This window comes from Naumovozyma castellii, chromosome 3, assembly GCF_000237345.1.
Source record: "Naumovozyma castellii chromosome 3, complete genome".
Classification (NCBI taxonomy): Eukaryota; Fungi; Ascomycota; class Saccharomycetes; order Saccharomycetales; family Saccharomycetaceae; genus Naumovozyma; species Naumovozyma castellii.
The window spans coordinates 330,672-344,514 of record NC_016493.1 but is presented as its reverse complement, the minus strand read 5'-3'; the positions used below and the strand labels follow the sequence as shown (position 1 = coordinate 344,514).

Genomic DNA, 13,843 nt, shown 5'->3' with positions numbered 1-13,843 from the left:
CAAATAAAAAGATAGAAAAATATAGTTTATGAGTGGTTCAGTATTTACTTACTATTAAAGTTGCTACTGAAGTTATATGCTAATATTTAATGCTTTGTATTTTGGAGAAAGCCTTCTTTTCTTTTGATAGCTGAGCCTTCTTTAATTTCTTCTGCCGTTGCATACTTTCAAATTGAGCAAATGCCTTAATATACACGGGAACACTACCCCAGCCTTCCTTATCATCCTCAATCTCCTGAAAGCGCTTATTTTCCTCTTTTGTCAAAGCTCTCAAACGATGTTTATCCTTGGCTTCAATGACAGATTTCGGTAACGGTGTAGTTCTCTTCGGGAAAAGATGAGAAGTTTCCTTTTTGGATATTATTTTTTTAGCTTCAGTTTGATTCTGCAGCTCGTATTTGATCTTGATATCATGCAGAGATTCAGGAATATTTTGTAGTTCTAATAATGCCAAGGGTGGATTCCAATCAGCGGGCCAAATTTCATTGGTGCCTTTTATCTTATCAGCAGCAATTTTACGTTTCTCCTTCCAATCCCTAATATCTTCATTATATATCTCCCAAACGCAATTAACACAACCGGACATGCAGCAATTATCAGGTTCTAAAGGTCTACCAGGCACATTAACTCCAGCAATGGTCTTTATTCCTCCAGTAAGAATTCGACTTGTTGATCTGGGGGGCTCCCCCTTTATTCTCCCACCAAATACTGATTTCATTCTCTCTTCATCTGAAGCTGCGATTCCTTGGGTATTACCCTCAAATGTCATTTGTGGTTTCCAAGTATTTGAGATTAGGCGTACCCCTTGTTTTCGTGAAATTATGGTTGATATCGTTACACGGTTATGTATCACAGTCCTTATTATCATAGTTAGATGTATCAAAAGATCTTATTTTGGTCTTTTGCGTGTCCCATTCTATAAAAGTCATCCTCCATCGAAAGATCCAATTACATTGTAAAGAGACCGATGTTCTTCGAAATTGTAAAAAATCATCGATGTGCTGTTACGTAATCACAGATTATCCTGTAATTGTTTGGCCACAACCTTCAATTGGCATTTCTCTATCATATAATCCAATTCCTCCATCTCCTTTTGGATCTTCTTTTTCCCCAGATTGTAAGGCCCAAATAAATCCTTCAAATGCAAACAATACTTGTCACATTTATCCCATTCACCTAGGTAATACATCTTGTATGCCCAATTCAAAAGGACCAACCGGTTCTGCTTCAAGGATAAATCATTTTTCTCGCTTGCATTCATCACATCCTGACTCATCCATCCCTCAGGTGTCTGCATGGGACCCTTTTCCACCTGGAAATATTGATATAATTGTTCATTATACTGTTCCACGGTCTGTCCCTTCCTGATCCTCTGTTTCCCGGTTGATTTACGCACGAGGACTTCACCTGTAACACTATCCAGCGTTTGTGGTTTCATGAGCACATTATGGCGTTCGACTTCGGACATGGGACCCTCTTTACTTACTGTAGTGGATGTTGTTTCTTCTCTTTGAGTGGCAATTCACTTCCATCTTGTTTGAACATTCAATTTTCCGCTGTTACCCTGTCGCTCAATTTTTCGCAGTTTTTCGATTTGAATGAAACATTGAAAGCATTGTACGTAATTGATTCATTGATCGGTGTATAGTGGTGAAGTGAGGGTGGTAAACTGGTTTCAACGCTATAACACGATACCAGGCAGCAAGTAGATTTGCGACAACAATGGGTAACTTTTTCAGTTCGATGTTTGACAGATTATGGGGGGTGAACAAGGAACTCCGTATCTTAATCCTGGGGTTGGACGGTGCTGGGAAAACCACAATCCTGTATAGGCTACAGATAGGTGAGGTGGTCACGACGAAACCTACCATTGGGTTCAATGTGGAGACTCTGACGTATAAGAATTTGAAGTTGAATGTTTGGGATTTGGGGGGTCAGACGAGTATTAGACCTTACTGGCGTTGCTATTATGCTGATACCGCTGCTGTTATATTCGTGGTGGATTCTACTGATAAGGATAGAATGGGTACTGCTTCCAAGGAGCTGCATTTGATGTTACAAGAGGAGGAATTACAGGACGCTGCGTTGTTGGTGTTTGCCAATAAACAAGATCAACCTGGTGCGTTAAGTGCCAGCGAAGTGTCTAAAGAATTAAACCTTGTAGAATTAAAGGATAGAAGTTGGTCCATCGTGGCATCAAGTGCAATTAAGGGGGAAGGGATCTCAGAAGGTCTTGACTGGTTGATAGACGTCATAAAGGACGAGCAACTGTAAAAATAATCATCAGACTAACAAAATTTAATTACCATCGTCATCTTATAAAACAACACAACATACCATAATATAAAATAAAATAAAATAAATAGATACATAGTCTCTTTACGGAGGAACGTTTGTTGAATTAATATTTATTCGCAACTTTTTTGTCCGTTTTAAAGTTAATATTATTAATATAACGTTAGCTTTGAAAAATCAACCAATTATTGCTTGCAGATACTCACAATACAAGAAGCAAAGGGAAATACTGATGTTTCAACTACGGCATAGTGCCACTCATTCATGGCGATTTTTTTACCAATCAGCTAGGACAAGAACTTTTAATATCTCATTACGACACCTTATTGTACCGCCATCCCTCGGTATAATATATTATAATACAACTTTATCGCATAACAGATCCCTCATATTTAATGATAAGCGTTTGAAGCCTGATCCCAATGGTGATACATTTGAAATGGGTCTCTACCTATCCTCGCAGAGAGAACTGCAAGACCAAAGACAGACAGCGTTACGAAACTCCTCCTCTATCTTTACCAGAATAACTCGACAAATATGGTTTCAAATAACAGATCATGTAATTGAACCTATCCTTACGATCCTTAGATTTCTGGAATTATCGACTTTATTTCTGCCCTTACTTATTCTATATCCGATAACATATTGTGGCCCTATGACTTCTGAGGGGAGAGGTCCAAGCGGATTCATAGTATGGGCTCGTTTACTTAAACAAGTCCTGGAATGGGCAGGCCCCAGTTTTATTAAATTGGGACAGTGGGCTAGTTCAAGAAATGATATATTTGATAAAGTATTATGTGAACAATTGGGATCTCTTCACAGCAATGTTAGACCCCATTCTTTACAGTATACTAGAGAGACAGTTTGTAAAGTTTTAAAAGTGGAGCATTTCGATGATGTATTTGAAGAATTTCAAGAGGTTCCTTTAGGGGTGGGAGCCATTGCTCAAGTTTACGTTGGGAAACTAAGTTCTTCTTTCATGGATCAACAACAATATAATTTACCTCTTGAGACAAATTGGTGTGCCATGAAAATTATTCATCCACGAGTAAGAAAGCAAATAGACAGAGACCTGAAGATCATGAGATTTTTTGCCACAATCATTGATAACATTCCGACCATGGAATGGATTTCATTACCTAACGAAGTGGAGAATTTCACGATACTGATGAGATTGCAACTAGATTTACGTATTGAAGCTCTAAACTTGGAAAGATTCAATAAGAATTTTGAAAATTCTATTCAAGTCAAATTCCCGGAAGTAATGCTACCATTGTATCATAGAAATATCCTTTTCGAAGAATATATTGGAGGGTTCCCCATGGAAAATTTTTTGAAGATAAAGAATAAATTGAATGATGACGAATTATGCAAGAATGTAAGTGATCCATTCGTTGACGCATTTTTAAAGATGCTGATTCTTGATGATTTTATTCATGCTGATTTACATCCGGGAAATGTAATGCTTAGGTTCGTAAAGACAAATCGTTATGATACAGAAATAATCTCAAGCGAGGAGGAATCGTTTCGAATTACCCATTCTTTAAGAAAAAAATATAATGCTAATGATCCCAATTTTATTGAAGAAATGAGATATACTTTACAAAACTACATGCCTCAAATATGCTTTATTGACACAGGTTTAATTACCGAATTAAATGATAAAAACAGGGTCAATTTCATTGACCTATTCAATGCACTGGCCAGATTTGATGGATATCGTGCAGGCGAATTGATGATTGAGAGATCCAGGACACCTGAAACGGCAATAAATAAAGAGTTATTTGCCGCTAAAGTGGAGAAATTGACTGACACAGTCAAGAAGAGAACTTTTACTTTGGGAACCGTGTCTATTGGTGATCTACTAGATCAAATGCTATCAATGGTTAGATACCATCATGTAAGAATGGAGGGTGATTTTGTTTCTGTAGTGGTGGCAATCTTGTTGCTGGAAGGAATTGGAAGACAATTAGATCCAGACATGGACTTATTCGCAAGGTTCGTATCATTTGTGTTGATTTTTGGATTTGACAATTCAGTATACTAACTAATAATATCTTTCATAACGATTTACCAACAGTTCATTGCCGATACTAAGAGAATATGGATTTTCCAGAGACTTGAAAAGTTTATTGAAAGATGCCAGTGCACTTTCAATGTTAAAGATATATCTGGGATTAGAACTACGACAACTAATGAACTTATCCGTGAGACAAATATACAATTTGGTGAAGTACGATCAGCTGTGTCCCAATTATTAATGATGACGTTTATATTTCCTATATTTAACTACATATTCAGTATCCGCGTATGAATATATATATATATATATTCATAGCCCACTTTCCTTTTTGCACCAATTACGTTAAATGGCTCAAAATCTCGAGGAATTTAATTTTAAATTGATGAGCACGAGGAACACAATTGGGGTAGAGTACACTAAATCTAATAAGGACTTCAACTTATTAGGAAATCAAAAGAGTCAATAATGTATGTTTAGTGGATCCAGCTGAGAATTTTAGTGCTAAATGGATTTCGAAGAAAAATATTATCAGAACCAACAACCTCAACATTCTGGTTATTACCTAGATTACAGAGGTTTCTATCATATAATTAATGAAATAGTACAAGCACAAAAGCAAATAGTTAGCCAAAAAACTGATCCATCATTCTCATCGTCTTTACCACATGTAAATCACGAACAAAGTAAACATATTACCGATGTTAAAGTGAAGAAGTTGTTAGATGATTTTCGCTCAAAACTTGCCTATGAGACCAACCTGGTTGGAGAGTATTACCGGTTCCACCTTGATGAAGAACAAGGTTTCAAACTATATGACCTTCTTAAATCAATTGAGTATTCAAACATTTTAGGAAAAGATAACGAAAGATTGCTAAGAAAACCACCCAATGAAGGAAGAAGTATTTTCCATTCGAAAGAAAGTCATGCAGTTTCTAAGACATATAATGAAAAGACAGTTGTTATTACTAAGTACCTTAAAAGCTTAAAGGAATTTCAAAAGAAATACCAGGACCTCTATGCGTTTGCTAAGCTTAATGAAAGTGCTCTTTTGAATATTGAAAAGCATTTTAACAAGCATGTAGATCCTTCGAATAAAATTCATAGATGCATTGTTTGGACCTCTTATGAATTCAGCAATCCAAAAGAACATTATATAATTAGGTGCGAGAAACTAATAAAACAATTAGAAGAAAAATTTATTCAAACTAAAGACGAAGAAGCATGGATTTCTAGTTTGAAACCATTTATTAAAGCAGATGATGATCGTCAGTTAAGGTTAGCTTTGGAGGACCAAAAGAATGACACAAACGCAAGAGCCAAATGCTGTTCTGTTGAAATAATACAAAATTTATCTCTCCAACTCTTAGAGTTGGCATGCCAATACAGTTCTTTTGGTTGCATCAATCTGATGCTACAGCAAATAGAAACATTTCAAGATCTCCAGAATCTGAATTGTTACAAAGAGACAATTCAAAACTTTTTGTATAATTTCATTTGCTCATTGGGGATGAAACAGCTAGAAATGTCCGATGAAGACGCAAAACACAAGTTACATCAATCTACAATATCAGTTTTTGATTTTATATTTGAAAGATTATCAAGAAGAGAAAAAGATACTTTGCTGGTTCATAACTCTAAACTCCTATACTATGCGGTAAAGTATGACTTAACAGATCTTGTAAAGAATTTTAGGAAATGGGATGAAAATATCCCATACCTATCGAAATATCAATTTAACAAGCATGCCCGTGACGTGTATAATCCATGGACGCTTGCTCTAGCCACAAAACAAATAGAAGCAGCAAAGCTTTTATTCTCCAATTTATTTGTTTCTCCTAAGTTTTCAGTGCAGGAATGTGGGTTATTAGCGCCCATAATTTCTCTAAGGTCAGAGTCACTATTGAAAATAATTATGAATGATACGGCGTTTGAAGTTGATCGACCTGAAAGAAGGTCTGGAGAAACTGCCTTACACATTGCTTGTAAATATAATTCTCCAGAAATTGTTGCATGTCTATTAGCTCATGGCGCAAATTCTGAAGTTGTGGAAAATAAATTAGGATGGACGCCTCTTTTCATAGCTGCTGCCAAGGGTTACAACGAAGTTTTGCAAATATTATTGCAATATGGATGTGATGTTAACTTGAAAGATAATGCAGGGTGGACAGCGAGAGAGTATGCCATTATAGAAGGACATTTGTCTGTCGCAAAACTATTGAGTGCGAAGGAAAAAGAACACAGCCGTCTAAATGAGGAGCTGCAACCTTTACCGTCACGTTTGGATAACGTTCATGGGCCTGCTAAAATGTTCAATTATAATTTATCGGCTCATTGTGAAAGTCTGTTAATGCTTAATATGAATAATGTTTTTCTGAATCAATTTGCTTCTTCTGTTTCTTTTAAAGGTGAAGATACATTAGAGGGGATAGATATCTTTCAACAAAGAGTGTTGCTGCGCATTACGTGCATTGATGATATTGAGAATGAATCTCATACACTAAATTTACCATTGAATAAAACCCTTGGAGGGATAGGTTTTAAAGTTCCATACAAGAAAGATAATTCATATCAAATAGCGTTTGATATTTGTTCTCCAAAGCCATATCAAAAGAATGTGGCTCCTGAAGATGTGATATGTGGTGGTGCCATTGTTCAATTAAATCAATTCTATTTCCCAGTGGGACCTAACCTTTTCTCTTTAAATCGGAACATATCCATCCCAATCCTTCAAATGGATTCATCCTCAACATATGAGACCATTGGGACCATTGAATTTGATGCCACCATAATTCATCCCTTCAATCATCCGGGCACAAAGCATATTACTGAAAGGACGAAGGATTATTGGGAATCATTGTTGTCTACAAGAGTCATTGGACATCGTGGGTTTGGTATGAACCGATTAGAAAAGAGATCATTACAATTGGGTGAAAATACAATGGAATCTTTCATTGCAGCTTCTACCTTAGGTGCATCGTTCGTTGAGTTTGATGTTCAATTGACTAAAGATGATGTCCCTGTTATCTATCATGATTTTACCGTAGCGGAGACTGGGGTGGATCTTCCTATGCATGAGTTAACTTTAGAACAATTTTTAGAATTGAGTAATTGTGACAATAAAGATAACAAGAATGGTAATAATGATAATAATAATAATAATAATAGCAAGAGTGCACAAGAAAAAAGCTCACTTGATAATGGGAAGAGAAGACGTTCCCTTGCCAGTTTCGATATAAGTGGTAACATGGATGAAGGTCGTATGAAATATACCAAGACTTTCAAAGAGAAACATTTTAAGGGTAACAGTCGTGGTCATTCCATTGCATCATCATTTGTTACATTGAAGGAATTATTTACAAAATTACCTTTAAATGTTGGATTCAATATTGAATGTAAATATCCCATGATTGATGAATTTGAGCAAGAAGGTATTGCCACTGTTATGATTGAGATGAATCATTGGGTGGACACACTTTTGGAGATTGTTTATGATAATATGAGGAGTAGAAACATTATCTTTTCCTCATTCCATCCTGATATTTGTATTATGTTACGTTTAAAGCAGCCTTTGATTCCTGTTTTATTCTTAACAGAAGGAGGGAGTATGCCCATGGCTGATGTGAGAGCACAATCATTACGGAATGCAGTGGAATTTGCACAAAGTTGGAACTTATTAGGTATTGTTTCTGCAGTGAAACCTATTCTTATGGCACCAGAATTAGTGAAAGCTATTAAAGCTAATGGTTTAGCGTGTGTTACTTATGGTGAAGAGAACAACGATCCTGCGAATTGTAGGAAACAAATTGAAGCAGGAGTGGATGCTGTCATTGTGGATAGTGTCTTGGCTGTTCATAAGGGATTGATTGAAAAAATTAACGACGTTGTTGTCGAATCGAGTTCTGGATAGCATAATTTTAATTTTTATTATATACGTAGAAGAATAGATAATATATTTGTTAAACACTTATTAATTACAATCATAGATTATAGCAAAGTTTCACCTAGTGCACACCTTGCAATGGCGCAACTTGCAGCAATGGTATCTGAGACATGCACGTCATGAGCAGCCAAATCTGGATTAACCTCGACGATATCCAAACCGACCAAATCCCCAGTTTCAGCCAGACGTTCTACTAAGAACAATCCCTCCCTTAGAGTCAACCCACCTCTCACTGGGGTCCCTGTTGCTGGAACAAACAGTGGATCCAATGCATCCACGTCATATGAACACATAATGGGTCCCACCCCGGCAGTTTCCGGGTGTAATAACATCAAAGCCATCTCAATGACTTTGTTAATTCCGAATTTATCCACATGATACATGGAAAAGGCATTGATCCCCTGTTCTTTCAAAATTTCCTTCTCTGTAGCATCGATATCTCTCAAACCTATGTATACAATCTTTTCTGGTTTTAAATTAGCAGGAACCCATTGTAACGAGGGTGGACATTCCAATTTCCCCGTCTTGTTCAACCCCATGAGGAAACTCACGGGACAACCGTGCAAATTACCTGAATCCGTGGAGTCCAACGTATTAATATCAGCGTGAGCGTCGATCCAGAGGACACCAACGTCGGGATATTTTTCAACAGTAGCGGAGACGGTCCCCATAGCGATTGAGTGATCTCCTCCCAAAGTTAGCGGGAATTCATTGTGAGATAATGCCTCCTGGACGGCTCCGTAAACTAATTGTGCTGCTTCACCTACTAACTGTGGTCTCTTGATATGGGCCAACATATCCTTTGTGTCCGATTTCACTCGAGTGGAGTAGTCCTCTTGAGAGAATGGGTGCTGCACCTGGGTGGTCCATCCGAGATTGGTTAATTGATGTTGAAGACCGTGCTTGAGCATGAAAGTGGGGCCCTTCTCGACACCCAGTTTGGATTGGCCTCCGGAGAAGGGAGCTGCGATGATGGATAGTTTCTTGGCGGGGTAGTGCTTGTAAGATGGTTCTATTGTTGTTGTGGCAGTGATCTTTGTCATTTTCAGTATGTTTGAGCGGCTGGGACAGGAGAGGGAGAGTTGGAGTTGGGGTTGGTAAATTGGAGAATATGGGTGTTTATATACTTTTGAAAACGACCGGATTAGCCGCTGAGGCTTGCACTTAACGTCGACGCGCCCTTCACGCTAACGGCAATGGAACGCGATGGGCAATCGCTTATCTAACTACATGGGAAAGAAACAATATCACAACAAGCAACATGGGTTAGTTGTTGGAACGTAATTTGCTCTTAAGTCGGGTCGTATAACACGATGTGGTGGGTGAGTTAAAGAGAGGTGTTTCAATTTCTCACTCATAAGAGAGAGAGGAGCAGATTGTCCTTCCGAGGACACATCTGGAATGGATACTACTCGGTAAAATGCTGTTAAACTCTCGTAACAACAAGGTTCTCGAACAACTGTATAGTTCTATATTACCTATATTCTATTCAACTCTCGTGAATGCCCGAGGAGATCAGGCGCCTTCACAGCAGCTGAATAGATACCAAACCATCGCACTAGTTTAGAATCTCAGTTTCCAACATAAACGTGATTACTTACTGCCATTACAAACTTAGCCTGGTGTGATTCGGTGCAAAACAGCAGTAGCAGTACAGTTTTATCTTGACAACTCCCGTGACCTGATGCTCCCATAATAGTGCACACTCTATCCAATAAAACCCACAATTAGCAAGCGCCGTGGCGCAGTGGAAGCGCGCAGGGCTCATAACCCTGATGTCCTCGGATCGAAACCGAGCGGCGCTAATTTGTTTTTCTGGCTTTTTTGTTTTATCGTGGCTTCGGCTTAAAGTCTCGCTTTTCCCGCGGAATTTCTTGTTTTCCATGGGATTATTATGTGAAGTCATATATTCATTCATTCAATTCTTATATATATACCGATGAACCATTCGTCTGTCATTCATTGTTCTTTTTCCTCCCTCTTTCTGAAACACACTAACGACAAAGTCAAATATTTTAGATAAATAAAACAAAACCATGTCCCTGGACGAACCAGCAAGCATAGACATCTCGATGGACCCAACTACATTAAAGAATAACTTCTTACCTTCCTCCATGGGTCTCACACCAAGAGATAAAAATGAGTCAGAAATGACTTTAGTGTCCCCGACACCGGTCTCAGGAATCAAGCAGGATGAAACCACGGAACGACAATTAAAGATAATTAAAAACATCGACATCTTGAAATATTTGATAAATTCATTGGCAGGGAAGGATAAATTCGTAAAGATAATTAAATGTCTACTGGAATTGTTCCAACAATGGGTATTGAATCCGGCAAGGATAGCACAGGATAAGAACAATTTAAGGGCTCTTTTACTTTCGAACCCACTCGTATGGAAGAATTTACTCATTCATCCAGTTAAATTCGTTAGAGTCATGACGTTGGCCGTATTAACTAATATTTCTTCAAATGTGGCGTTTAGTACTGCACATTTGAGTACGTTTAGGTACATGTTGAGATTCGGTTCATCGCCGTTTAAGATGTATCAACTTTATGAGAAATTGAAGTCCACAAACAGGAAAAATTATCAACAAGTTTGGTTTAATGAAGAATCCCTACAAGAGACTCTCGATTTATATTACACGATATTTGATGAAATAGATTTGCTTTTCAAATTGAAATTGATCTCTTCCAAGAGAAACCCCAAATTTTACAATTTCGTCACTAGGAATGAAACCATATCATGGCAATATGACATCATATTATCATGGAAGCAAAATTGGGTACAGTTACAATCTTTACAAAGAGAAATTATTCAATTGCAAGTACAATTAAAGATCAAATCAAATTCTTTGAACTTATCCACACAATACCATAACAATGAATCAGAAATAGGTAAACAATTATTAAATGATTTACAAATAAATGAAAAATGGAGCCTCTTGAAAAGGGAAACAAATGCCAAATTACAAGAACTGAATGAGAAGAAACAAATCGTTTATTTGGATTTGACAAGACTCACTTTTGATCTATTGGCTAACTCCACCGATTTATTCAATATAAAGACACCAAGAGGCACATATACCGCATTATCCCTATGTTCTGGGGCTGTTGGTATGATCAAATTGTGGAAGAATGCAAGGAAAACATTGTCCACTTGAAACTGTGTATATACATCACATCAAATAACTTAGATAGATTAAAACAATTTTTTTTTGCTTTTCGATTGTCATTGCCCAGCCACACTAGAAACTCCGAAAAAATCGAAAAACACAAAATGAAATATATAAAGAGTCGCCTAGTCACATGATGATTTTTACCCCAATTAGGAGTAAACACACAAACCAAGTACAATGCGCACCAAGAGAATCAAGTTACCAAGATCCGATCAACCAAAAGTGGTTATTCCCTACAGAGATCACTGGGAAGTGGCAATACATACTGAATATTTTAGGAAACTTTCCAGAACAATTGAATTTCATAAGTATAAGCTCACCACTTTGGAAAATTTCATTGCTGATTTGGAAAAAAATGAAGTGGAAGGTCTATGGATTACGGAAGAATTGTTGGATGTCTTTGGAGACATAAACAAATATGTGGATTGTATGCCATACACCATGACTGCGTTCTTCGTGCCTTGGGTAGGTTGTGAATTCTTAGATATGGATCTAATGCAAGATAACCTCATTATGGTCTGTAATTTGGGACCACATGCGGCGGAAGAAGTGAGTGAAATTGCAGTCAATTTGGTTATTAGTTGCTTTAGAATGACAACATTTTGGGAACACTGGTTCCGAAATGAACATGTGGGTGATATTAAAAACTGTAAGAAATATATTGGCGGTTCCTTATCAAATTCAGAAGATTCAAAGATGCCCTTACAAGTGCAAAAGGGTAAAGTTGAAGACCAATTATTAGATTATAGTAAGAATTTTAAAATTGGAGGTAAGAAAGTGGAGTCTCTTCAAAAGAAGACTGCTCTGATTGTGGGGTTCGGATCCATTGGACAAAATATTGGTAGAAAATTGAAATTGGCATTCAATATGAAAATTATTTATTTCAAAAGATCTGGTCCAATCTCTACAAAGGCGCTAGGTTATAAAGCTAGATTTTGTGAGGATTTTGATAACCCACATACTTGGAAAGAGGCTGATGTTATCATTTTATCATTGCCCGGTGGACCATCAACGGAAAATATTATTAATAAGAGGATCTTTTCCATGTGTAAACAAGGTGTAAGGGTTGTAAACGTTGGGAGAGGTTCCGTCATTCAAGAGGAAGATTTACTAGAGGCCTTAGAATCCGGTAAAGTTGCATCAGCAGGATTAGACGTTTTTAAAAATGAAGAAGAGATGGTGAATCCAAAATTGATTCAAAGATGGGATGTTACCGCCTATCCACATATCGGAAGCACAGTAGCAGATATGATTGCCAAACAAACTGACATTACATTAGCTAACATTGAAGACATTTTCGTGTTTTCAGGTAATGGTAAATTCCCAGTATATTAATATAAAATATATTCTCTTTATAATTGACATTCTTCCCATTTTTATCATTTTTATTGATGTAATTATTTGAAATATATAAAATACAATATAGAAAAGCGGTAATAGATCTTTTCATTATCTATTAACTTAAACCCATTCTGCCTCCACTTGTGCCTTTTGGAATGAATAATCCTTATGATTGATTGTTACAATACCATCTTTTAAACTACACTTCCATCTTGCCTTTGTTCTTGTCACTTTATCATATAGACATAACATTAAATTTTCATCAGGTCCATCATCCTCTCCCTCTGAAATCAAATAATCATCATCTGAATCATCCAATTCTGAACCAACTTCATCATTATCTAACAGAGCACTTCTCTTGGCTTGCTTCGCTTGTAATTTTAATTCATCCGAAGTTTCCGTTGTAGTAGTAGTATCCTGTTCTTGTTCGTGCGACTCTGTTTCTTCTTTAATCTCCATGTTGACAGTATTAGGCTCTGGAATTCCTTCGATACCCTGTATGCCATTTCGTATAGTATCATTATTTTGTATTTGACCATTATTTAAATCCGGTATCAAAAGATTTTGTCCATCATCCTCCGCCTTGACAGTTAAGGGAAGCTCGGGCATCTGCTTCTGTGTTAATTCTTGTCCCGGCTGTGGCTGTTGCTGTTGCTGTAGATCAGGTAATAATTCATCATCCCAAGTGAAATTAGTCACTTTCGTCTCGGTCAATTTTGTTTGCCATACTCTTTTCAAATCTTGTAACGTTTGTTCGTCAATCCCCGCATTCTCAAAATCTTCTCTCACTTCATTAATGACGGAATCTACAATCAATTCATATACTTTACTGGCTTCTGGATTAGACATTACGAAAATTACTTGTTATGTGTGGTTCGTTTTCCCCTAACAGTTCCGTGGTATAATTGCAGGTAGTACTTTTTTATTCCTTCTTTGGATGGGGCCTGCGGTAAATTAGGTTAAATTAGACAAATAGGCACAGATAGTGGAAGTAACACCTGCTTATGAATGGACTGTTCCTCCTCTCAATGAGTATATTGCCACACATAGTTCTACTTTCACAAG

General features: G+C 37.1%; 9 protein-coding genes and 1 non-coding gene across 10 annotated transcripts; 6 read left to right on the top strand and 4 right to left on the bottom strand.

Moving 5' to 3' along the window:
• Positions 1–79: 79 nt before the first annotated feature.
• On the bottom strand, positions 80–868 carry DPC25 (Dpc25p; the record flags this gene model as incomplete). Its single annotated transcript, XM_003675494.1, has 1 exon — positions 80–868. One exon carries the CDS (start codon positions 866–868, stop codon positions 80–82), a length of 789 nt encoding a protein of 262 aa, XP_003675542.1.
• Positions 869–1,012: 144 nt separating this feature from the next.
• NCAS0C01850 (uncharacterized protein) lies at positions 1,013–1,468 on the bottom strand (the record flags this gene model as incomplete). The annotated part of the gene is made up of 1 exon (XM_003675493.1): positions 1,013–1,468. One exon carries the CDS (start codon positions 1,466–1,468, stop codon positions 1,013–1,015), a length of 456 nt encoding a protein of 151 aa, XP_003675541.1.
• Positions 1,469–1,722: 254 nt separating this feature from the next.
• On the top strand, positions 1,723–2,274 carry ARL1 (Arf family GTPase ARL1; the record flags this gene model as incomplete). The annotated part of the gene is made up of 1 exon (XM_003675492.1): positions 1,723–2,274. One exon carries the CDS (start codon positions 1,723–1,725, stop codon positions 2,272–2,274), a length of 552 nt encoding a protein of 183 aa, XP_003675540.1.
• A 253-nt stretch (positions 2,275–2,527) lies between these two features.
• On the top strand, positions 2,528–4,342 carry CQD1 (Cqd1p; the record flags this gene model as incomplete). The annotated part of the gene is made up of 1 exon (XM_003675491.1): positions 2,528–4,342. The coding sequence occupies one exon, from the start codon at positions 2,528–2,530 to the stop codon at positions 4,340–4,342; it is 1,815 nt and encodes a 604-aa protein (XP_003675539.1).
• A 481-nt stretch (positions 4,343–4,823) lies between these two features.
• GDE1 (glycerophosphocholine phosphodiesterase) lies at positions 4,824–8,225 on the top strand (the record flags this gene model as incomplete). The annotated part of the gene is made up of 1 exon (XM_003675490.1): positions 4,824–8,225. One exon carries the CDS (start codon positions 4,824–4,826, stop codon positions 8,223–8,225), a length of 3,402 nt encoding a protein of 1,133 aa, XP_003675538.1.
• A 77-nt stretch (positions 8,226–8,302) lies between these two features.
• On the bottom strand, positions 8,303–9,301 carry CAR1 (arginase; the record flags this gene model as incomplete). The annotated part of the gene is made up of 1 exon (XM_003675489.1): positions 8,303–9,301. The coding sequence occupies one exon, from the start codon at positions 9,299–9,301 to the stop codon at positions 8,303–8,305; it is 999 nt and encodes a 332-aa protein (XP_003675537.1).
• A 690-nt stretch (positions 9,302–9,991) lies between these two features.
• NCAS0Ctrna1M lies at positions 9,992–10,063 on the top strand. Its single transcript has one exon. It is a non-coding gene; the product is annotated as a tRNA-Met (tRNA).
• A 231-nt stretch (positions 10,064–10,294) lies between these two features.
• On the top strand, positions 10,295–11,422 carry PEX25 (Pex25p; the record flags this gene model as incomplete). The annotated part of the gene is made up of 1 exon (XM_003675488.1): positions 10,295–11,422. The coding sequence occupies one exon, from the start codon at positions 10,295–10,297 to the stop codon at positions 11,420–11,422; it is 1,128 nt and encodes a 375-aa protein (XP_003675536.1).
• Positions 11,423–11,614: 192 nt separating this feature from the next.
• Positions 11,615–12,772, top strand: NCAS0C01790 (glyoxylate reductase; the record flags this gene model as incomplete). Its single annotated transcript, XM_003675487.1, has 1 exon — positions 11,615–12,772. The coding sequence occupies one exon, from the start codon at positions 11,615–11,617 to the stop codon at positions 12,770–12,772; it is 1,158 nt and encodes a 385-aa protein (XP_003675535.1).
• Positions 12,773–12,898: 126 nt separating this feature from the next.
• Positions 12,899–13,627, bottom strand: TOA1 (transcription initiation factor IIA large subunit; the record flags this gene model as incomplete). Its single annotated transcript, XM_003675486.1, has 1 exon — positions 12,899–13,627. The coding sequence occupies one exon, from the start codon at positions 13,625–13,627 to the stop codon at positions 12,899–12,901; it is 729 nt and encodes a 242-aa protein (XP_003675534.1).
• Positions 13,628–13,843: the final 216 nt, after the last annotated feature.